This window comes from Salminus brasiliensis, chromosome 1 (assembly GCF_030463535.1).
Source record: "Salminus brasiliensis chromosome 1, fSalBra1.hap2, whole genome shotgun sequence".
Taxonomy (NCBI): domain Eukaryota; kingdom Metazoa; phylum Chordata; class Actinopteri; order Characiformes; family Bryconidae; genus Salminus; species Salminus brasiliensis.
Genome location: NC_132878.1, coordinates 87,459,767 through 87,484,259, shown reverse-complemented (window position 1 = coordinate 87,484,259; position 24,493 = coordinate 87,459,767). Strand labels below are relative to the sequence as shown.

The 24,493-nt window shown below is 40.8% G+C and overlaps 2 protein-coding genes across 2 annotated transcripts in view; one reads left to right on the top strand and one right to left on the bottom strand.

Annotated features, from left to right (window-relative positions):
• The window catches only part of LOC140536926 (uncharacterized), a 153,048-nt gene extending 143,797 nt beyond the window's left edge, over positions 1-9,251 (bottom strand). The window contains exons 1-5 of the mRNA XM_072659015.1: positions 8,985-9,251; positions 8,628-8,737; positions 5,107-5,253; positions 4,770-4,919; positions 2,623-2,729 (exon numbers count right to left, since the gene is read on the bottom strand). Coding sequence (XP_072515116.1) covers positions 2,623-2,729; positions 4,770-4,919; positions 5,107-5,253; positions 8,628-8,737; positions 8,985-9,039 — 569 coding nt within the window. The 5' untranslated portion in view covers positions 9,040-9,251. The remainder of the gene's footprint in view (positions 1-2,622; positions 2,730-4,769; positions 4,920-5,106; positions 5,254-8,627; positions 8,738-8,984) is intronic.
• Positions 9,252-10,023: 772 nt separating this feature from the next.
• On the top strand, positions 10,024-22,819 carry tbrg4 (transforming growth factor beta regulator 4). The gene is made up of 12 exons (XM_072692260.1): positions 10,024-10,092; positions 10,576-10,997; positions 13,182-13,363; positions 15,138-15,285; positions 15,456-15,630; positions 16,080-16,237; positions 17,033-17,143; positions 17,245-17,389; positions 18,527-18,766; positions 18,886-18,997; positions 19,297-19,411; positions 21,774-22,819. The coding sequence occupies exons 2-12, from the start codon at positions 10,593-10,595 to the stop codon at positions 21,873-21,875; spliced, it is 1,893 nt and encodes a 630-aa protein (XP_072548361.1). The 5' UTR covers positions 10,024-10,092; positions 10,576-10,592; the 3' UTR covers positions 21,876-22,819.
• Positions 22,820-24,493: the final 1,674 nt, after the last annotated feature.

Here is a 24,493-nt window from a genome sequence, read left to right as displayed (position 1 = left end):
CCTGTTGTGCCACATGCTCCATGTTTTGGCCGTGCTCTGCACTTCAGGGACAGACTGATGTTAAGGACCATAATGGAAACAAATAGCCGGTACTTATAGGCCAAGCAGACAATACCTTTTTTCACCTGAGTGCAAATTGGGTGCAATTACCTGACCCATGATTAGTAGCCTTTCTGGGTTACCACAGGCTATGCGTGGTGTTGCAAGCAGATTCAGATATAGACACTGCTGCTACCCTGAGCTTTCGGCAGTGGAAACTATGGAGACTTTTCTGTGAGAACAGGCCCTTGCAGTCATTTTCAGACTGCTTTAAGAGCTACTGAAGGAGAATAAGCTGCAGGGTCAACAGTTGCCATTTCTATATCACTCGCAACTATTTCTGCAACGTTTTTTCTGAGGTGTTTGGGGGTATTTTTAGAGCACATTCATGTTATAATATGAAAGGTTGGTCTGTGAGGGGGTTTTTTTTATACTTTTTTTATAAGAATCATCACTGAACATATGTCTGTACATGTCTAGACTTCCACCAGAGGGCGGTGTAGCACCTTCAGTTTGATCAGATTTCTTAAAGGTGCCCTAGAATGGAAAACTATTTAACTAGGCATAGTTGGAAGAAAAAGAGAATAGGGTGCAGGTAAGTGAGAAACTGTGACCCTCAAACACTGCTGTCTCTTCCCAGCCAGTGAAAGCCCCAATACCCCTAGTCAAAGCCGAAGCATCGCAAAAGCCAATTTAGAAGAATAAGATGTTGCTTATACTTGTTGCTGCTTAGTTTTTGGAGACTGTCTTTGCTAAGATTGTGCTTCAGGAACGCTGGAGAGCAGCACGTCACCACCAGACCCCACTAGTTAAAGGACTACAGGTTGATGCCTGTGCCAGGGTCTATGCCAGGTTCCACAGAAGAGGAGCTCAGAACCTCAGAATATCAGGATTCTAAAGCCTGGAAAATGAACAGGTGCTAGGCTAAAAGCTAACCCTAGCTCAAGGAAGCAATAATGTGGGTATTGGGAAAATAAGGCTTCCATGTGAATGTAACTTTAAAAACATGTGATAAACATGCTAAAGCTACAAATAAACAAGCAGTGCACATGTACAGAGCAAAAGTGCAAGTATAAATACAGGTACAGATGCAGAAGTCCCTGTTAGCCACTACCCATAGGTCTGAATAACCGTGCTGCCAACTAGTGGCGAAAACTAACATATATTTTTTCTGCCAAACTAATACGCTAGTACATCACCCACTGAGGAGAAATACCTTGTGGAGAATTGGTAGGCCTTGCTCCTGGCTCCCTTCAGTCTGGAAGTGTCATTCGCACTTTGAGCCACTATTAAATGACACACATTTCTGGACAAGCTGACTGATACAGAACTGGTATCTGAAGTGAAAGAATAATGGACTGAGACAGTAGAGACCTGCCAGACCAGCGGCATGAAAAGTCGGAAAGCACATCCCTATTCGCTAAGTGCTCAGTGTATAAAACCCAGTGCCATGAGCATCTGTATGCCATTATCCCTTCCAATCAAGCCAACGCTCTCCCATTTCTCCTCCACGTTCTCTTTCACTACTTATCCCTGTACTTTGCAATTTACTAGATTCTTTTGAGATTTTCTGCAATTAGGCAAAAATCTGATTTAATTGGACAACTTCAAACATCAATGGTACTACCGCTTGTCCTAGATTAGATCAATAGCATATCACAAAAATTGCATCTTCTTCTTGATTTAATTAGATCTTGCTTCTCAAAGCAGGTGTCCTCCTGACTGCACAAAATAACCTTTACATCAGCACATGATGTGCGAGAAGATAAAATACAAGCATGTCTGCAAAGGAATAGTAGAAGGGGGAGGCAAAAAGAACGGCTAAAGTGCAGAGGAGAGAGAACTATAGTTAGCGAGAGAACGGAATAGGCAGATGGAAATATTGCAAAAGTCAGGAACCAAAGATGACGCAGACACCTACAGAGCCATCAGATCTGATCTTTTTCTTTGAACTCTACTAAACTTTAACATACTAATGAAATACACAGCTACACGCATGACACCGTGAGATTGGGCTAATATACCCTGGCTTTGTTACTGGATAGGATCAGATCCATTCTTTATCCACCTCTGATATCTTGTGATGGAAGTGCTACAATAAACTTATTGACTTATCGTACAACATATTGACATGACCTGGATATTTCTTTATATGATAATAAACACCAGCAATTTTTTATCAATCACACTATTCTCTACTCTGCTCTCGGACAGCGCCATCTACCATGCAGTAACAGCACCTCCGTACACGCAGCACGAATAGCATTTACAAATATGCAGCAAACTTTGATAGGCAGCAGGACTTCCCAAAAATAAATAAATACATACATACATAACCCAGACCAATATTATTAATTATTATTATTAATAAATTATTTGCTCTTCAAAAGGGTATACATGCCTTTACTTGCATTATATCAGAAGCATAAAATGACAATTACAGTTTATCACAAGAATTTCTGGGACAATATTTTCAAAAACAAATCAATCAATAAATAAATACTTTTATGACAGGACTATGAGGGAGAAAGTCGAAAGAAAAAAAAAAAAAAAAAAAAAAAAAAAAAAAAAAAAAAAACTTACCAAAGGTCAGTGAAGAAGATCTCAGCAATAGAACAGAAGGCTACAGACACGTCTTTTGCAGTTACAGAAGGCTCCAAGGGCATGGCAGCTGCTCCCATATCACTACCCTAGTGACACAAAACATGAAGGATTACATCACCATAGGTCCACAGACTGTAAAAAAAAACATTTTTCACTGTTCATTCTTTACCCTTTTAACTAAAGGCTTCATATGGAATAACTTTAGATTATGACATCTCAATGTTATCGTATGCCTTATCAACTCCTTGGGGGGTGGGGGGTGGTTTCATTCTCTAGAATGAAAATCCCATGGACTAATTAACAGCTGAGAGGTTGCTTGCCTTAAAGTACAGTATTAGAAAAAGTGAAGTTACGGCTTCCTCACACAGAAATGTCTGCAGCACGTCATCCTAAGCTCACCAACTCCTGGATGTTTTCAAAACCTATAAGGAATTATGCTTGCATGGGTATGACAACAACTCACAAGGTTGTTTAGTTATATCTGCTATCCAGTGAGAAAGCGGCAACTATTATTATTAATATTGTATTTATGTAACGCATGCTTAACATAAACCCTGCATTGCCAGCGTGTTTAAAAGGTGCTATAGAAATAAACTAGCCTTGTCTTGAATTATATTCGATGAAACTGTGAATGAAGGCTGCATGGCGTTATGCTTTAATTCACCATTTACAACAGTAAGCAGTGCGGTTCAGCGGGTTCAATTCCACAATAGCTTAAGATAACATGGGGGATTTATTAATAGTATTGAATTAGCTTAATTATATGTTACAATTTGATAATGAATAAAGTAATAAAGGCTTAAGCACACACACACACACACACACACACACACACACACACACACACACACACACACACACACACACACACACACACACACACACCATTAATTTCAATTTCTTTCTTACCAGCTTGTATAAATCTGTGGAGGTCAGTTCAACCTCATACCCAAATACAGCTAATCAAGAATTTATGAAGGCAATGGCGAGCTGGATCAGCCTAGAACTGCAATTCACACGGCCATAAAATCAATAAAAATCAAACTACAGAGCTTAAGCCACTGTGTCACGACCCTCAGATGGCTACACAAGACCAAAATGATATACAAGTGGACTACATAGTCTGACATATACAAAGCAAGGGTGTCATTTTTGAGATATGAAACAACAGGACTGTGTATTGACAAGAACCGGGTGATACAGAACACGTCATGACACAGGGGATATGATTCCAAATATCAGAACAGTGGGTTCTGGAATCAGAGTATAATGCTGCTATCCAGCTGCCGGGGTTAAACACAATCTGGTCTGCCATCAATCTTTACATGTAAACTATTTATTAAAATCAATACTGTGTTTATGAGAATCAATACAATATTGCAAAACATAAGGTGAGACTTTGATGTATCGATATTTCCTTACACCCCTATGAAACGCACAATCATAACTGGCAAAAACACACTTCTAAAATACTACACTGCTGCAATGTAATAAAATTTGAATTTATTATTTTTATGTTTAGATTTTGTCAAAAAGTTCTTTGAGCGATGCCACAAAGGAACCACTTCTGGTTCCATAGAGAACGAAATTTGAGTGCAAGACCAAATTAGCAGTGACTCTATGTAACACACAACTGGCCATGCATTGTTCATTGGGTGTACATGTGGGAGACATGATGGATGAAGTAAAAAAACAAACAAAAAAAAGTTATTATTAATATTGTTAATATTAAGAATTTATATCATTATTTGTTAAATTTATAAAGTATTCAGAAATAGAATTTTTTTAAAGCAGCATTATGTGAGAATTGGTATTTCTTGCTCCTGAGTTACATAGTGCGGTTAGCCGCATGCTGAGACCAGAACAGCAACGATAGAGATGCTATTCTCTCTATTACAGGTCTGTAGAGCATCACAAGGCTTTTGAAGCTGTTATTTTAAAGTAAAAATACTACATAATGCTGCTTTAAAAGATCTGCTGTTTAAGGTACTGTACTCCACTGTACTCTACTGCAAACACTGGCTGCTGACAAACAACAACAAGTGTTATGGCTTAGCTACCTGACCAAACACCTTAAATCTGTGCATAAATCTAGCATAAAAGCTAACAAACATTTTGAAACGTACCTCCTGGGCCTGCTTGTCGATGCCATTGAGCATGACCTCGATGCCTTTGCTGAAATACTGCACGGCCTCCATGCCTGTGTGAATCTGACCCAGGTACATGTACTTGCTGTGGCCTTCGTCTGGACTCAGCTCCACTGCCTTCAGAAAGACGTAGACTGCTGTCAAGGAGCAAAGCTGTTTCATTCATCACTCACAATCTACTACAAAACACTCGAACAATTGCCCAACAATAGGCTTCACAACCAGCCTGCTGAACTGGAGCCAGACATGACTTTTATGTACACCTGGACAGAAGGGGTTTCAGTGTGTCGGCCTCAAAGCCAGTTGGAAAGGATATTTGTTTGGCTTTGTCCACGTCCCCCAGCTCAGCACAGATGTTTCCTAGCATGTCCAGAACGCTGAGGTTGGTGGGCTCAATGTCTAGGGCACGCTGACAGAACATCTTTGCCATGGGAAAGTCAAAGTTGTCCATACACTCTTCAGTCTGAGGGGGAGAGAGAGAAAAATAGAGGCAGACAATTAGGCTTGTAGAGATACACAAACTTCATGGCCCGACTGAATACCTAGCATAATTAATTGTACGCTTAGTAAATGCAACACTGTTTTTCCATAAAAATAATTGGAGTTTAACATATTAAGTGTAATAAGAGTCCATTTCCACATTTTTCATTGTTTGTGTGGGTTTGTCTTACAAAAATAGTAAAACTCTATTTTTACAACACCATTTTCCAACCTTTCTTTATCCCTCAATCTATTTTTGTTACTGTGCCTTTAAGACAAATATACATAAGCTCTGAATGAATCACAAAACAAGACAGCCATTCAGAAAGCACACTAAGCTGCAACCTCTGGAATTCATATATGGCTATAGATGCCTTTTGGAAACCATGAGGTATTGCATTTTCAGAATTATCAGAACTCATCTGTAGCATCGATATATTAAAAGTACAGAAAACTGAATTTTCCTTAAATGGTCCATCTTACTTTTCTTGAGCATTATTGCTGTCGTCTTTCTAAATTAATTTCCTTACAGGCCCAACACTAGACTATAGCTCCATTGCAAAGCCTAGGCTGCAGCCCAGCTTGGCATCTTTTCTTGGCCACTACGTCACAGAAGACTGTTTAAAGTGAAGGATGCTTCGTATACAGCCGAGAAATGTAGCCTATATTCGGAGACGACGTTCACACATACCGCATATCGGAAAAACGGCCGAAGCTTTTACAGCAGAGTTTGTCTAAAAATTTTATGTTTATAATTATTATAATTCAACGCAAAAGGCCAAACCTACCAGTGATGTCACCAACATTAGTGAGACTTAGTGAGACTTTCCATTTATGTGATTAACAGGCTACTAAGAAGCAGTTTCCATAGGATAATCTACCAAAGACCTGCTGAACCTTGGCTTATTTGTATTCCTTAATCTATCTATCTTTATCTTTATCTCACTCTCTCTAACGCTGGGGCCTTTGTGGTTGGGTGCTGCTGTTGCCTGCCTACCCCCTGGTCCAGACTCTCCTGCTGTGTTAACTCACAATATTTGTCACAATTTTCTTGTATTTTCTTTTCTATTCATTTCCCCCCATGTTTTCAGAAGACCTGTCCCAACTGTTCTGTCCCAGTACTGCCTGCTGCACACTGTGATACGGTCCTGCTTCGGATCCTTACATTGATGTATTCACAAAGCTCTAGATACTTTCACCAGCATGGCCTTTCACATTATCACGGACACTCATTCACATTCTAATAACTCAAACCCTGCTCTCACATTAGCCATAGCTTTTCATTTTCTCAGTCCTTTGTTGTGCTATCTGGTGTCAACCAGAGATTGGTGGGTACCCCTTTGAGTCTTGGTCCCCCTCCCCTTCCACTGTTATACCTTAATAATTGCTTTGTAACAAGCAGTTACAGGTTAGTAATCCTTAGGGTGTCAGAAAATCAAAAGGGGGTTGTAGTAAACGGCAGCAAAATATCACATGTACATGTTCTTAAGATTATTTAGCAAGCTATTGAAAATTTAATTAGAACTCTCTGCTGCAGAACGTATGAAAGCCAGTAGACACCTTTTTATTTTATATGCAGTTCTGTGTCTATTCACTTTTATTTGCTTTTAGCAACATTAGCATTATTGACTGAACCACTGAAAACAAGACTAGACAAGACAGTGCATGTACTTCATCTACCGCCATTATGACTGCTATAATTTACCCAAACCACCAGATGTCACTGTGTTCTCAAAGCTCTCAAAGCTGAACCGTTTTCCCACCATAATTTGCAAGAAGCCTAAAAAGCTTCATGAGGCTTTTCACTACCATCACCTCCACATTCCACACCTGGTGTGGCCCAGAGGAGGATGGATTTCCCCCTGGGCTTATGTCTACATCAGAGTGAAAAAGGGGTCTACCTGGATTAATAAAACAGGGATTTTGGACACTGTACACTACCATTTATGTCACATACTACAACAAAAGACATTCCACTGGGCCTCACAACTCTAGTAATTCTGACACAGTAAGGTGCCCCTGTTTGCTCGTTTTTCACAGCCAATGCTACAATTTCCACAACATAATCTAACAATAAGACATGTCGAACAATAAGTTATTCCCACATCCTGTGGCCGACAACAAAAATCCTAGGGGAAACTTTCAGTGTTTTAAAGGGAGTAGAGGTGTGCAGCAAAACACTGTGATATCTCAATACAGTAACAGGTCAGTGTGCCTTTAGAAGATGCAACATAGGTATTTGAGCCATAATAATGTTAAAAGCAGTTGCACTGTTTCAGTACCAAATCTGCAAGCAACCAGCACCACCAAACAAGCAGGATCAAATTGTGGAAATCATCAGTGCTTAAAGAACACTGATTAACTGTAACACAGTTCATTACGAAGAGTGTAATCAGTCCTATTTACTTGAATGAAGTGCAGAACATTTGGGGGGGGGGGAGATAAATAAATAAGTCACGGTACTCATTTAAACAGCAGTTTTTACATTTTTTACTCTGTTGCATTTTGTCTACATTACAAAATAATGCGATAAATATCACACCAAAAAAAAATGATGGGCATGTAAAAATGAATTATTATGATTTTTGGTACATACACAGCCATGTGGGGGCACCCCATGAAAACCTCTCTCTTGTTTATCATACTGAAATATATAGACCTCTGATTATCACATGAACACTATTAAGAGATGGAGGTAATGTAACAAAACACAAACAACTGAAGTCATTTCTTTTTAAAAAATGATTTGTAAAATGTAAGAAACAGAAATGTAGCTCTGTTTTGAGGACACACCTCCCCATTTATTATTAATTAAAGTGTCTACAATTAGAATCAGATGATGAGAACATGGGGCTACACAAGGGACTAATGGGGTGTATGGAATGCACAGGCTCGGATTGTTTATGTTTATGCCTTCATTACTAATACGGATATATGCAAACGACCTCGGTTTTGATTGCATGATGTGTTACATGGCCTGAGCATGAATGATTGGAGCTTGACTCTTCGTACAGGCGTTGATTTTAATGACATGATTTAATAACAATTAACTGAGATTGTTGTTGTTTTTTGCAGCATAGTCCCATGTTTTATATGGGTGTTTTTAAGTGAATTCATTTCCAAATTTCACTAGTTTACCATGCTATGGTATCAGAAAATTAATTAATTGCGAGCCCAGTACTGTGAATCCAACCGAACCATGGGCTGAATGTATTGCTACTATTATGGAGCTTTTCAGCCTACGATCACCCCTTGTCAGCACTCAAAAGGGTGCTAGACCCCACATCTGGGAGGCTGGATACACCACCTGCACAAGGTACTGCAGAAATCAGACAGAGCGGACATGAAGAGGCATACCTTCTCCAGTAACTGGCCGACAGTGTACTTCTCAGCGGTTTTCTTCTTGGCTTTGTCCTGCATCTTGGCCTTCACTCTCTCCTGTGGTGACATGAGCGCGTGCCCTGAAGCTGAAACCAAAGAGTAAGACTTTTGTAACTGATCATCATAATCAAAGACCATCACTAAACTGACCAAAGTAATCAAAGTGACCCCAGCCTTGCCCAAAACAACACGACCACATGGCAAGAAGTTTTAAAACAGAAGGCTGGTCAGTTAGAAGTCGTGTGTTTTTTGTTTTTACACACTATAATATTTGTAAAGAAATGTGAGTGATCTGAGTAGCTCAGCTGTGTTGTCAGTCACACAGCCTGATACCTCCACGACTGTCTCTCCTCTTAGACTTGCTTTTCTTTTTGGCTTGCCCTCCCATTCTCGTATCAGAAGTCCACTAGATGAGAGCAACCAAGCGAACGGTTGTACACAAACACGAGCAGATAGCTCTGTTAATCCCCACTTGTAAGAGCTCCTGTGACTGAAGCCTGTGAGGAGGAAAGCAAGCATGGGCAACAGCCTCTGCCTCTGCTGCTGCTGCTTCTTCTGCCTCCTCTTCCCTCGCTGGCTGGTGCGCTGCTGCCACCTACAGTGTGGAGTCCCACTGTGGGGAAAACAAGACCACGAGAGAAAGGCTAAACGGTTTACTAACGTTAGAGGAGAAATCTACAGGCACACAGAACAAGCTAAACTACAAGAAAGAGTAGAAACCAGATGCATAGGCTTTATAGCATCTGCCTTACAGCGGTGCTAGTGCTGGTGCTGATGCCCCTTTAAAAACGTTACAGGGCATGATGGGCCTTTTAAATGCAATGTTAAATGTTGTATTCGTTTTATTGTCGTATTTGATTTTTTATGTAACTATATATTGCTAACATATTGCTTATATTTATGTAAATATAATTATTTTAAAAAGTATACTGGATTTACATGTAACATTTAATATTTTGCTGCATTCAATTATATTAGCTACATATTTTTAATATTTATTATATTAAGTCTAACTTATTATAATAACAGTCTTTAATTACATTACTTTAAATAAATAACTTCCACATTATTAGCAATATATCTAGCTCGCTACATCATCAGCGAGTGGACGCGGCTAGCAAGCGCTTCACTTGATGTCAAAATAAAAGTCCCCACTCATTTCGTAACATTAATATAGTGTTTTAATTTCTTTTTTGCGTTTTGTAATGGATCATTTTATCCTGTTAGTCTGAATTCTCTTTCATCTAGAATTATAACATTTTTTAATATTAAAAGCTTAGATATACATACACGTTAAAAGCAAAAAAGTGCTAAAACTCCGCAGTAGCCGAGTCGCACCAATGATGCATTCCTAACCTTGTGTGACTTCTGACGACATTATTTGGCGACCCTTCCTGGCGCTTCCATGTGAATGTCGTGCATGTGAAATCGAAACGCAGAGGTAAGCCTGGAAATCGCGTTAGTTGTCATTTAAATGGTGGTTAGTTATGAAAGCGTGCTGATCTGCAGTGCAGGTTTGAGGGGCTTTGGTTGGCAGTGAGGTTCGCGTGGTGCCTCCACAGCTGACAAGGTCAAGAAGCCTAATGGCAGGAAGACAGTCCGATCGATTACTTTAGGTATTATAATCGAAAACATGTCCTGGCCTGATCTGAATGATGCTAGTACTTCGTGTAATGTGATCAATGTCACTGTGAAGGCGCACTGCATCGTGTTAAAGTGTGTGCTTTTGTTTTTACGGGGTTTAATAACGTAGCTAGCTAGCTAACAGCCTCGACAGCAGTGTGTGTCTGTGTCTCTCTCTCTCTCTCTCTCTCTCTCTCTCTCTCTCTCTCTCTCTCTCTCTCTCTCTTTCTCTCTCTCCACCACCCCCTCTTCCTCCTAATCCCAGTTGTTGGATTAACACGTGTTTTCATTCGGCTGCCAGGTCCAAAAGCTTCCCAAATGACCACCAAGCTTCTGGGTCGATGGGCTCGCCTGTTGTCCCGCTGTCCTCAGGCTTCTGCCGCTCCCGCCCGCCTGCAGGCACCCACCGCTTATTCGGCGGAGCTGCTGTGGCCCCATACGCAGATCCAGCCCGCTGTCAGACCCCTGTGCACGCGCTGGAAAATAGTCAAGGAAGAAGACTCGCCAACGTTAAAACGCTCAGAACTGGAAGAGGTTATAGGCAAGGCTACCACTCCAGAAGAGGTGCTGCAGGCATGGGATAGTCAGGGTGGCGACGGCAATCAGGCAGCCAGGTGTCTGATCCAGATCAGCAAACTGAGAGGGGAGAAGAGGGGGGAAAACACTGAGGATATTCTGCAGCACCCTCTGTGTGTGCGCCTGATGGAGACGGTGAATTCTAAGGTAATGTTGGCCTGCTGGTAGGAGATGTGTGGTAGAGCTACATTTTGTATGAGCATTGGTGCGTTGTATGATCAACAGTTCTGTGGGACCTGATTGGTCGCCTGCCAGCACACACACACACACACACACACACCTGACTTGACTTAGGTATGGTTAAGATGTTCCCAAAAATTATTCTGAGGGGTGATGAGTGTGCAATACTCCTTTCCTGAGAGAGCATGCCTGGTCTGAATTGTTCAGCATGTGATGGTGATGTAACCCAAACATCTGAAGAGTTTAATGTCTCATGAGGGCAAAAAGTCCTCTGAGATTTGAGATGTATCACTATTTTTACCCTCCTCAGCAACGCAGATGATTTGTGTAGGCTCACTGTTATTTTCAGATAGTCTGTCAAATTGCTATCATTTTGGTTCCCATCACCACCACTGGAAAGAAATGAAGATACTGAACCCTTTCCTTACAAACCACGCTCAATTCTTTCCCCTCAATCATTTATTTATCCAAAAAGTTTGGAAAATCATTGAAAATCCCTGTTAATTACCAAGTTTAGTTGCCATAAGAGAGCAGGGAGGTCTGTTCGGCCAGAATGATTGGGACATTTACACATACAGGAGCTTTAATAATCTTCCATTCTAAATCCATAGGTATTAATATGGAGCTGGTCCTCCTTTGCAGCTCTAACAGAAGCTCTGCAGTTATTGAGTCAGCAGGGCGTTAAAGACTTTTCAGCACTCAGCCCTGACCCCGCTCTGTAACTTTACGTGGTCTGACACTTGGTGGCTTCCACTTGGTGGCTTCCACTTGGTGGCTTCCACTTGGTGGCTTCCACTTTTCAATAATACCCCTCGCAATTGATGGTAGAGTGTCTAGGAGAGAAGGCATTTCACCAGTTGACTTCTTGTTGTTGCAATGGTGGCTCCTGGAGTTAGTGAGCTCTGTAGCACCACTCATTCTTTCACTAAAGTGTGTTAAGACCGACTGCATGGCTAGATGCTGGATTTTATACTCCTGTGATAATGGGACTGAATGAAACACCTGGACCAGACGGATCAAATTGCTTCTAATAAAACACTAGAATCACTTATTAGACTAATAACCAAACAGTTGCTGTCCACTGCTAGGTCACATCCTGCTCTCCTGCACAGAGAACCAGTAACTAAAGCTTATGTCTAAGAGGCCAATCAGGACAAATGTGTAATTCAGTGGTTGAGATGGAAAGTCGCTCAGAGTGGTTTGAGGTGAAGCGGTTCGTTGCAGAGAAACTTTTGGACTCTCAGTAGTGGGGATCTGGAATACTTGGGGTCATAATGTTTGCATGGCAAATATGGCAAATTTCTCTACTACCTAAAACCACCAGTGAACCTTAATATTATTGCAAAAACCTGTATCTCCAAAATGGTGACTTTACAGGAGATAGCAAAACTGTTAAATCTTTGAATAGAAGTCAGCGTAAAATAAAAGGTAATTCCAAGTAATTTAGAGCTTTTTGTTATTGGTCTGTTCATCCAGCGTGATCTGCACAATGTACCGAAGCAGCTACAGGGTTGGAGAATGGAGAAAAATAAAAACGGACAAGTTTTTGTTTTTTTGGACTGCAGTGTGCAGCTGTCTTCCATGAATTTACTTAAAATAAGTCTTGGGCCAAAACCTTCCCTCCAGTCATATGTAAACCAGTGCCTCAGCCGTTAGGCAGCATATGGCTTTTTTGTGACATTGATCAGATCCCATCACCACCGCTGTGAACAATTCTGACTCGGTAAGTTGATCTAGAATGGAACATTTTAGCATGTCTGCGTTTTTTAGGTGTATATTAAATTATGCAAAGTATGGCAATTCCTCTTTAAATATAGGCCCATTAGAAAACATGCTTACTTAATAGGTTTGATAATACTTAAAAACGACTGTTCAGGAAATACTGTCTGCTATTGTTCAGCCCTAAATTGCACCAGAAAAGTAGCTGTTATTATATATATTTTTTATCAGTATTTGCCCTTTTGTAACTATTGAACCCAGTCAGAGACGCCCTAACTGTAATCTCAGTGCATCATTTCTCACATTGTCTTCAGGATTCCAAACGTTGTCCACCAGCCTATACCATGGACGTGCCATCATTCTGCTGTACACTAGTGAAGTGCACAAAGCTACTGCTGCTGATCATCTTGCTCTTTTCCTTTCCTGTACTAGATTCCCTTCATCTGGAATAGTACACTGGTCTTTCTTCTGCCCGCTCTCTCTAACCTGGGTGTGGCCCCCAATGCTGCTGTGCTGTGCACTCTCCAGTCCGAGGTACTAAAGAGACTTCGGCGTTTCAACTACCACCACTTGGCCTACCTGTTGAACTGGTCCTCCAAAGGTCACAATAAAGAGTAAGCATGACGGGCTTATGGGCTTGCTTTAGAGCCACCTTTTTTGTGTGTGTCTGTGTGTATCTGAACAGCCAAGACATGTTTGTTATTCAAAGTAGAGCTCAAACAGTTAATATAGGGAGATATCAATGATCCACAGTTTTATTAGAAACAGCACATTTGTTTTTTTGTTTTTATGCATTGCGGTGATTCAGACACATGATCTCCTAACAGGATATACCATTGGTTGTCCCATTAAGGAGCCAGACGGTCTAAACTGGTAAACTTAACACAAAACCCAGTCATAGTAAAACAATAGAAGCATGTAAAATCTAGGGCTAACCTTTGGCCTAAGAATAGCATGTTATTACTCTTAAAAACCTTCGTATGAACTGAAGAACTGCAGAGAAATCCCAGTTAAGCCTGCCTCCGGTGCTACAGTATTGTATGATTTGTATGTATGAAGAAAGGTGCTTCAGATGGTTCTTTGATGGTTGGTGTGGTGCAACAGATAACACCACTACCTGCCAGTGAACTACCACACCATGTGGGAGACTGGGGTTCGATTCCCGGTCTGGGTGACTGTGCTGCGCTACACCAATAAGAGTCCTTGGGCCAGATTCCTAACGACACATTGGCCTGCCTCTGTAATACCAGTAACCTTGTAAGTCGCTCTGGATAAGAGCGTCAGCTAAATGCCGTAAATGCCGTCAGCTAAATGCCGTAAAGAACATAAAGAACCTTAAACATACATAAACAACTTTACATAAAGTCTTGACCAATTTGAGGCTCTTAAAAGAAACTAAGGGAACCATAAGTGGTTCTTTAAGGAATCAGAAGTATGTATAAGTAGCATGTGTTTTTTGTTTGTTTGTTTGTTTGTTTGTTTGTTTTTTATGGATAAGAGTGTGGGACTGTGAGTTTCAGTTGTCCTTCTAAAAGATTTGGTCTGGAAATTTGTAGAAATGTTGTCCCTATCATGCAAGACATTGTACCTCTATTTGTTTAATTTTTTACTTTCACATAAATCTGGCAGTAGTTCTCCACATTGTCAAAAATTCATAATTAATAGGCCGATAGAAAGAACTACAATAGAAGTCACTGGGTCTCTGACCAAGGAATGAAGCCCCGGTCTGCAGTTCTGCAGTTCCCCATTACACAAAGTCAAGACAACCATATTCACCATTTGCATCGGAAACAGATGGAATTTGGCCTCCCATCCATACTGTGAACACACACATATACACTAGTGAGGAAACGCACCGTGACTGTGAGCACACTTGCCCGGAGCTGTGGGCAGCCATTTCTGCGGCGCCTGGGGAGCAGAGAGGATGAAGGGCCTGAGTATTAAACTACTGAAAACTATTGGAATATCTTGGAACTTTTGGAACAAGTTCAAGTTGACCAGTTAACAAGTATCTCAGACTTCACAACTGACCTTCAAATTTAAAGCAGTATTATATGAGAATTGGTGTTTTTGCTCCTTTTCTCCCCCTACAGTTAGGGAGTGTAAGTCACTTTTGAACCACTGTCATAAAATATAAATTGCACTAGGAGATCCCCCTTCATGGACAGCTGTACACATGCATTTGTTGACAAGCTGAGAGTTTCAGTTTCAGAATATTTCCCTAAAAATCGTTACCATTCAGCGTCATTGGGCCTTAACCCAATATATAAACCCTCAACCCTTCTATAGATTTGCCCTAAAGGCTACTGTGGAGCTGAACAGCTTGGTTTTACAGAATTGTGTGGTGGCTGTACAGGCATTGTTATGCTAAGTTCAGTCTTTGTTTAGTGACCCAAGCAGCAAGTATCTGACCACAGCCATACTGAAGCAGCTGGAGCTACGCTGGACAGAGCTAAATGACCCACGATCACTCAACATCATCATGGGCTGTGCCACAATTCTCCCGCCATCCCTAATGGAAAGACTGGAAGAAAAGGTAAACACATGCATACACGGACCTGTGCACTACGCACTGATCTGTACAATTAACACATTATGTGTCATCTATGTTAGAAAGGAGGTAGTCACCATTAACACCAAATCCAGTTCCACCATCACATGTTGTAAATTGCTGGGTTTTCCATGTCTGATGTTGACCTATCCCAGGCCCTGGAACTGGCTGAGAAGTTAAGTGCCGAAGATCTCTGCAAAGTGGCGTTATCTTTGGCATTGCTGGAGCGACGAGCAGTGCCTCTCTTGCGGGCTTTGTCATACTACCTGCAACAGAAACCCTCCCGCGAACTCAAAACACCTCTGCTGTTGGACGTTATTTACTCTTTTGGTAAGTTCATTAAATGTGTTGTTGTGGGGTTCTCCTTAGTAGTGTAATGAGATCACAGTTTGATCGTGATGAAACCAGAGGGTTGTGGGTTCAAATCCCAGGGCGTTACCCAGTAAGCAACTCAGCATTGCTGTCAGACTGGGTGTCAGGCAGGGGATTGATTATATATTTCATTTGTAAATTGATGTATAAAGTATAACTTAATAGATTAACCAATTATTGGAATAACTATTCGATGCAGCCCTAAATCTGATGTTGCTAGGGTGCATAATTAAATCAGGGTGTTTTTATATATTGTTATCTAATATTTATTTATTTATTTATTTATTTATTTATTTATTTATTTTTCCTCACATAAATGTGAGGAATGTTTGTTTAGTAAACCTACTTTATCATTTTTAGTGATTCAGTATGGCTGAAAGCTGTTTTTCTTCACTTTCTTTCCACAGGTAGGCTGAATTTCTACAATGCCCAGATGTTTAAAAGGGTGGCCGGAGAGCTGTTGCATAGGATGGAGCAGTTGAGCTCAACTGATGTCGTTAAATGTTCAAAGTCCCTGTCTTTTCTGAAGTGGCTTCACCAGCCTCTCTTTGATGGTTTTGCAGAGGTACAAACCTTCTACTCTCAGCCTGATACACTCTACTGTGCACTGCAGACATAAAACCTAGGCACTGAATACGCTACAGCAATAATAATAATAATAATAATAATGATGATGATGATGTTGATCAGTGTAATTTCTCTAGAGTCTTCCTTAAGTTTAAGGATGCCTTACATTTACAACAAAATAAAAGAATCAGCAAAAGCCAAAACCAAACACATAGTTCCTCACCTGGCGAGGGGAACGCTCCTCAGAGGTGTAGATAAAGTTATGAAGCTGGCTCTAAAGAAATCCTTAGGCAGAAAGAGGGAAATCTTGCTCAGTCTGACATACCTCAGAGCCATGAAGTCAATTTGACAACCAGCGTGGAAGGGCTTCGAGGAGCATTGAAAAGATGACGTTGCCAGTTCAAGTAACACCTAATCCACAATGTAAAGTTTAGGAAAAATGTCTGAGCCTCTCAGCAAGCCTCATAGCTGTAATTCTGACAGTGGGCCTGGGAGTGCTCTGGGCTGCGATGTAAAGTTGCTCTGTCAGCCTGGAAAGCCTCTTAAAGCGGCATCACGCTTCTTGCTCCTACGCTCTGCCTGCAGTCAGGAAGGGTCATCTGAGCCTCTCCAATAGGACATGCTTTTAATGTGCCTTTCAGGAGAAGATTGTTCAAATTTTTTATGCACAGCCTTGTCATACAATGTTTTATTCTGAAAATGAAGCTTCAGTTACTTGGTTTTGGGATATTTTTATTTATTTTATTTATTTATTTATTTATTTTTTATATCGTTCTCCCCCTCTCTCTTTCAGCACTTCCTGAAAAACCATGTCCAGTACAGCACGCTGCAGCTGTGTAACCTTCTCATGTCCTTCTCCAACCTAAACTTCCAGCCCAGCAGTAATGAGGAGTTCTACAAAAAGGTAATAAATTAAAAAAAAAAATGAGCAAATATTCAGCTGAACGTGCATTGCTGACCCACTAGCCTGATTAACATGGCTTCTGTTTGTGTGTGCATGTGTAGGTTCATGAAGTTTTGGAAGGCTCCTGGGAAGGGTTCGAGCCACCTCTGCAGACGGACGTGGTGTGGTCTCTCTGTGTGCTACAGCAGGCCAAACCCGAATTTATCACTGCTGTTACAGACCCTGCCTTTCAGACCGAACTTGCAGGTGAATAAACGTCAGTTGGCGGTTTTGCTTGTTGTTTTGTACTTGTCCACATGGTGTCAGTAAATACCTGTTTAAGATTACTTTTACACCATAGGACAGTGTCCTGAGTTTAGCTTTGAAGTGCCCAAGGTCAACACAGTTTGATAGTTTTCCCATAACTTGGTGTTGTGTTTCACAGTACTGGCGGAGGAAAGTCCCACCATTACCTTTTCTAGTTATGGATTCTTTTTTTAATTAGACAGTATAAGGCTGAAATGTTGACACTGGGGCTAAAACCATCAGCTGAAATGTTTGATTAATTGATAAACATTACCGCCAACGTGGGAACAGCTTAAAATGTCTTTGCTTATAATTCATAATAATAAAAATAAATGAATACATTAAAATGCAAAGTTATATAAACTTTAATGCTTACAAATATTGAGATTACAAAAAATGGTGTCAGCAGTTGCCTTTTAATGGATAACTAATAAATGTGAAGTTACTCTAATAAAGATAATCTAATGAATTTTATTGTTTGTCAAAATAAAACCACAGAGAAGAAAACATTTCAAAATAATGTTTAAAAAAAATATTGAAATTAAATAAGATTGGATTCAAATAAAATTGTATATTAAAGCAACAGGGCATGGCCGCAGATGCCTTGCTGCTTCATGTTTAGTAAACCAAAGTCACAGAATTTTATTTATATTTATAAATATATGTATGTTTGTACTGAGCCTTAAGTTGGATTATTTTACTGTACTGGGTCCAGATCCGGTCCCAGTCTGTGACCCCTAAGGGCTAAGCAGAATAGAAAAAGAAGAAAAATTTTATATAAATAAGCTTTTATAATGCTTTAAAAAGTTAAGGTCGTTGTTGAAAAGAGCCATTGTGTTTATTCAGCTAATTCAGAATAGCACAACCTAGACCTGTGTGGTCGAAATTTAAAGGCTTACAAATTGTGCCCCATGATATCCCACTGAAAAGATAATTAGATGATCCTGTGACTTGTGCAGGACATGGTATTTATCTGTTGAAATAAAATGGACCTTTTAATATTTGCCATCTTTGGTTTTGTTTTTTCTTTTGTGTAATTTTGTTTTTTTCCTTTAAGGTTTCACTTGTTTGTTCACCCTCTGTATATTGACCTTCTAGGTGTCAGTTCTGTTCGCACAGAGAACTACAGGCTAAAGCTGCTTCAGATTGCTGCTTCTGCTCATCTGGATCTTGGCCAGACTGATGTGGATCCAACTATCAACCTACCAGCTGCCCAGCCCAAACCACTCAGTCCAATGTCCCTGCAAAAAGATGTGCAGGTGGCCCTCCAGAGCCTGACCGACAAGTGTCCGTCTGCCCTCCGCACTAACGTAGACACTGTGTACGGCTGGACTGTAGGTAGGAACTTTACAGTGACAACCTTGCTATCTTGGTGCCAGTTTCGATTCATCAAAATCGTTGTTGTTGTTGTTGTTGTTGTTGTTTTACAATGGCTAATTTGTCCTTTGACCCATCAGACGCAGAGTTGGTGGTGGACTCTGAGAACAAGCCTATTGACTTGAATAATCTTGTAGCTCCACACTTACCTGGAGGTGGTGGTTCAAAGCAGTTGCCGCAAGGAGCACACAGGTAGGTCCAGACAAATTGCCCACACTGAATGTAACCCTATGCCTATACCTTATAGCTTTACTGTACAGTGTCAGGCAACACATGAGCAGTTCTATTGAAGATACTTGGCTTGAGGCAAGTGGTTGAGCCTATAGTTTGTGTTCATTACTTTAGCATTGTAGTAACTGTAACTGTACAAAACTGAAAAGGCTGGTTTTAGACAAATGTTTTGACCACTTTTTACAATGGTCAGAGTTTGTCAATGGTTTAATGAGGTGATCAATCACACATCATTTTTTTCTGTCTTTTTTTGTGTGTAGGCTGGCATTCCTGGTTTGGGAGTTCCCTCAATTTCTCTTCAAAACCGAAGATCTCCTGGGACGCTTCATCATGAAGAAACGCCACATGCAACTGGCTGGGTTTCTGGTAGTGGAGGTATGGTGTGAGAGATAAAGTAGCAGTCAAAAGTTTGGACACACCTGCTTGAATATGTGTTTTTTTCTAAAAACATTTGGTCCAAATGCTTGGGGTAACCATATTTTTGTTTTTAAAAAAGAGGACACTGAGGACACATGGGTATCCACCGTAGTTAGGACGTGGTGGCAGGGGTAGGGGGTGGTTCAAGTATGTCTGAGTTGAAAGGAGATGGTTTGGTCGTATAAGGCTATTAGCACTGTTTGTTGCTCTTGCTAAATAAGGAAGTGTTTATGTATTAATGTACATCATCCTGCTGTAGCTGCATAGTTTGAGAAGCGTTAAGCTGCATTTACCCCCTGTGTACAAACACAGACAACCTCTGGCTTCAAATGTGTTAAAGTTCTATAGTGGGAGAGTACATAAGAAATGGTCAAATTGTAATATGCTGATTAGCCCAAACCATTCTCCAGATATAATTTAGCTTCGAGCACATATCTGGAGACCTGTCTCTATTAGACAAGTAGATGTATGGATACAGTATGCCAGCAGTATCTATGTCAGGCAGCTAATGTGATTTTTAAAGCATTCCTGTAAACCCCATGTTGCTAGCTAGCATGGCTAACTCAAATTAGCCCTGTTCCTGTTGCAGTGGCTGGCATGGCAGGTTGTCCCACGCTGGCTTCGAGATGATAAAAATAGCAGCAGAGGCACAGGGCTGCAGAACAGGATAGAGGCTCTCTGTCTGCTGCATATAGGCCAATCCTGTTAGCCTGCAGCCTCCAGGGTTGAGCTAGATTGAATTGGCTGGATTCTTCACGACTTCAAACTGAGATGGACAGCATGATATATCATTTTATCAGGGGGTTTTTTTCTTCTTAAAGTGACCACAGTGCTCCTCGGATTGAGCGGACAAACTGCTTGACCACAGTCTTACTTTTTTTTGTTTGTTTGTTTGTTTTTCGTCTTGAAGCTTTCATTTGGAACTTATGATTTTTGTTATACAGATGTACAAAATAACCTAAATGCCACATTACTCATTGGCTAATTTATCAGTTATACATATCTAATATTTGCTTAAGTTAATGACCGTTGCAGCACAGTCTGCCAGACCCTTTTACACAACCCATCAATGGACAGGGACCACCATAGGATCACAGCTGTCCCGATCATATTTGGGTGATTGATCATATGGTGGTCATTTGTGTTGTCTGGTGTATCATGTAAAGCAGTGTTTGTGGAACCCCCCCCCCCTTTGATGAATGTATTCAGCTACTTTAAGTTGTACCCATTGCTGACAGAGATGTGCACACAGCTTGTCTAGTCCCTGTGGAAAAGTATTGCCAATAGAATTGGACAGATGAACATATTGCCAGTATACCAGATGCCTGGCATGGGCTTATAGGAATATAAAGCCCCCCAGCATTGAGCTATGGAGCAGTGGAACTGTTTTCTCTGAAATGATGGTGCTCCATCTACTACTATACTTTTGGGATGAGTTGAGCAGAGTCGCTCTTGTTGCAGAATTTAATCAAATCCTTACAGCAGTGCTCCATAATAGTAGTACTTTTAGAAGAAACCGTGCATGAGCAGTTGTCCCAATATTTTTGTCCAGTGTATGTACACGCACTGCCCATTTTACTGGCTGCATACTTTTGTTGGTGTACAGATGCAGTATAGTTCATATGTTGAGGCACAATTTGTGGTCAGTGTGGAATCTTCTGTGGTGGACCACCCAACATTTGGTGAGCAAAAGTATTGGAACAGGTGTTCTTAAAGAAATGTTATTAAAGCATATTCTTTAAAAAAAAACCCTAATTAAGCTGTCTACCCATTAGTTATATGGACAAAAGTATTTGGACACCTGCTCATTCATTGTTTATTGAATAACTGTCTCTACTATCCAAGGTTTTCAATTAGATTTTGGAGCTTGCTATGAGAATTTCATTGCATTCAGCAAGAGGAACGTTGGTGAGGTCAGGATGTTGGATTACCACCACTCCAACCTCATCCCAAAATAGTTTCACTGCTCCTTCATGTCTCTACAGGGACTAGACAAGGGGTGGGTGTGTGTGGGTGTGTGTGGGTGTGTAAAATAGCTGAATGCATTCATTAGAAGGAATATGGAAAAACATTTGGACGCATAGTGTATATCATCAGTAAAAACTGGTAAGACCAAGTTAATCACCAGAACCTGTGTGTTTGTCACTACCGAATGGGGCTAATAAATGCAGCAACAGATGGACTGCAGTCAGGATTTGGAAATCTGACTGTGTGGTTAATGGGTCTACCATACAAAATGATCTGTATCTTTTTCCATCAGTTTTTTCAATCCCTGGTAGTTTTCTCCCCTTATTGACCTGCCAGTGTTGTCTGTCTACAGGTGCCTTACTTTGAGTGGCTGGCGTTGAAGTCTGATAGGCAGAAAACGGCCTACCTGAAGGATAAGATTGGGAAGGCAGTAGCTGAGGACATGGCCAGATGAGTCAATGGACTGCAACATATTCTCTGGCCAATGCATCGTTTAAATAAACCCAACCAGTGACTAGCAATATGTCGTCACCCTGGTAGAAGATACAGAATATCTACAGAACGTAAATCACATCCAAGCATCTCCAAGAATAATGTGGCAGTCCATCTGCATCTTCATATGCATGCATAGAAAAGGGGGAAAAAAGACAGCACTGGATACTCTTCTTGACCAACAGTAAATTGAGAAGTCTAAATATGAAGTCACCTGATGTAAATTTGTGCGTTTGGAGGCGAATTGACAACTTGCCTTGGTGGTATGTCAGAAATACACACCAGTATTTCTGTCATATTACTGTGCTATACTTCATGAAACCATAAAAACCATTTGTTGGCTTTTGTACATGCTGTAAGAATACTATAAACATGAATATTTGCTTTTAATATTTGCTCTTACTTAGGAATTGTTTCTTGTTGCTTCTGAGCACCATCTTGACAGTTATGGACATCAGTGCTTCTACTGTGGACCATATTCGGCTCAGAACATCATCCCTAATAGTGTTGCATATCCAATCATAAGGCATTTTGTCGACCACCCACACCTGAACTCGACTTGATCTTGTTCACGTTCACCATAGACTCGTCCAGACCCGACAGGTTTGTGCTCAGTTCTTCAAGTCTTCTAAAAAAGCAAGATGCCTCCTCGGAAAACTCGCCTGCCACTAATAATAAACATACAGTTTCCAGTCTGAATGCTGTTGCCTAGACAACGCTATGGGGCTTTCCTTGTTGCCAAGGAGACAGTTGTCGAGGCTGAAGTGATGCTTAAATATTGGAGGGTGGTTGCTCAAATGTGAAGAGTTTGGAACATTAAAAACACTTTTGGAGAGGCGGTGTGTGTGATCTAGTTGTATGTGAAGTTCTACAGATCTATGAAATAAAGTGTTGGTGTTTAAGTTACTTACTGCTGTTTATGAATTTGCGAACACATACTTTATATGGACAAAAGTATTGAGACACCTCATTCATAGTCTCTACTGTCCTCGAATGGCTTTCTACTAGATTTTAAAGCAGGGCTTCCCAATCCTGGTCCTGGAGCTTTACCACGCTGAAGAGTTCTGATCCAACACAGCTGACTCTAATGTTCAGTTGTTCCTGAAGGCCTTCATTACCTGGATCAGGTGTGTTAGATTCTGGGTGAAGCTAAACTCTGCTGGGTGGTAGATCTCCAGAACCAGGAGTGAGCAGCCCTGTTCTAGAGCATTTATATGAGGATTTTGTTGTGATGTCAGGATGTTGGATGAATGCTACCCCACCTCATCCCCCAACTCTGGGGCTCCAACCATCCCAATAATAGGTTCGTGTTTATCTGCTCCAGAGAAACCTATTGTATTGGCACAGCTTTTCTACAGAGACTAGACAGTGGTGTTTGTGCATTTGCACATCCGTGTCCACGATGGGTGCAACTTGAAGTAGTTGAATGCCTTTAGTAGAAAGGGTGTCCACAAACATTTGGGCATGTAGTGTATCCTGAAAAATAAAGAGGTTGTATTTAATGCCTATGGCTTGGCTTTGATGGGAAATGTAATAAATAAGGGGTAATAGTTACAAACGGCACTCTGGCGTTTTTTGGCATCAAAGCAATTTGTTCTCAAGTGAAAAACTGTTTGCATAAGTATGTGCAGAATGAGGACACAATCTGTGCATCATTAAAAACTTCCAATTTGATTGGAAAAAAGACCCCATTCATTCAAGTACCATTGGACAGACTGTACATCTGAAGATAAAGAGACAATGTCCATGTGCTAGGATCTGTCAGAAAGCACTGCTGGATTAGAGCAAAGTAAACAATGCAAACACTGTAAACACTACATTAATGGGACATACAAAGCTAACATGGCAGATGTTGAAACTGAGGAAGATTACTGTTTACTGGAAAATAAATGGGCATTTTGAATTTGGTGCCAGCTACGCGTTTCAAAAAAATGTATGAGGGCATGTTTACCACTATGTTGCATCACATCTTCTTTTAACAGCCCTCAGGCCATTGGCTGCAGTTCTGAAAGAGAAATCTCTTCCCATTCTTGCTTGTTATAAGATTTCAGGTCATAGTTTTCATTTCATAATGCACCAAAGGCTTTTAAAGCGTTTTAATGAGTCTAGACTACAGGCAGGCAAGTTTAGCACCCCAACTCTTTTACTTTAAAGCCATGCTGTTCCAATACGTACAGACTACACGCAAAAAGATGAGCAGTATCATTCAGCATTAATAGATACGTCATAGATGTGCCAGTCACTCAGGCCATGTGCTCTAACGCACCCCCATACCATCACAGATTGTAGCTTTCTAACTGTGTGCTGAAAACAAGCCGGAAGGTCCCTCTCCTCTTAACCCTGGAGGACGTGGCGTCCATGAACTCCAAAAAGAAGCACAAGCCACTGGACAGTTTTACACTTTGTCTTAGTTCATCTTAAAGGGCCCCTAGACATTGCAGTCTCCACTCATTTTATTTATACTATTTTGTATTTCTAGTCAGTTTTCTGAGATTCACACACACACCGCCAGCAGACTCCGTTAGTTATGGGGACGAGTTGCTATGTGAGCCCCTTTTCTAAGGAGAGCCATGGAGGGAT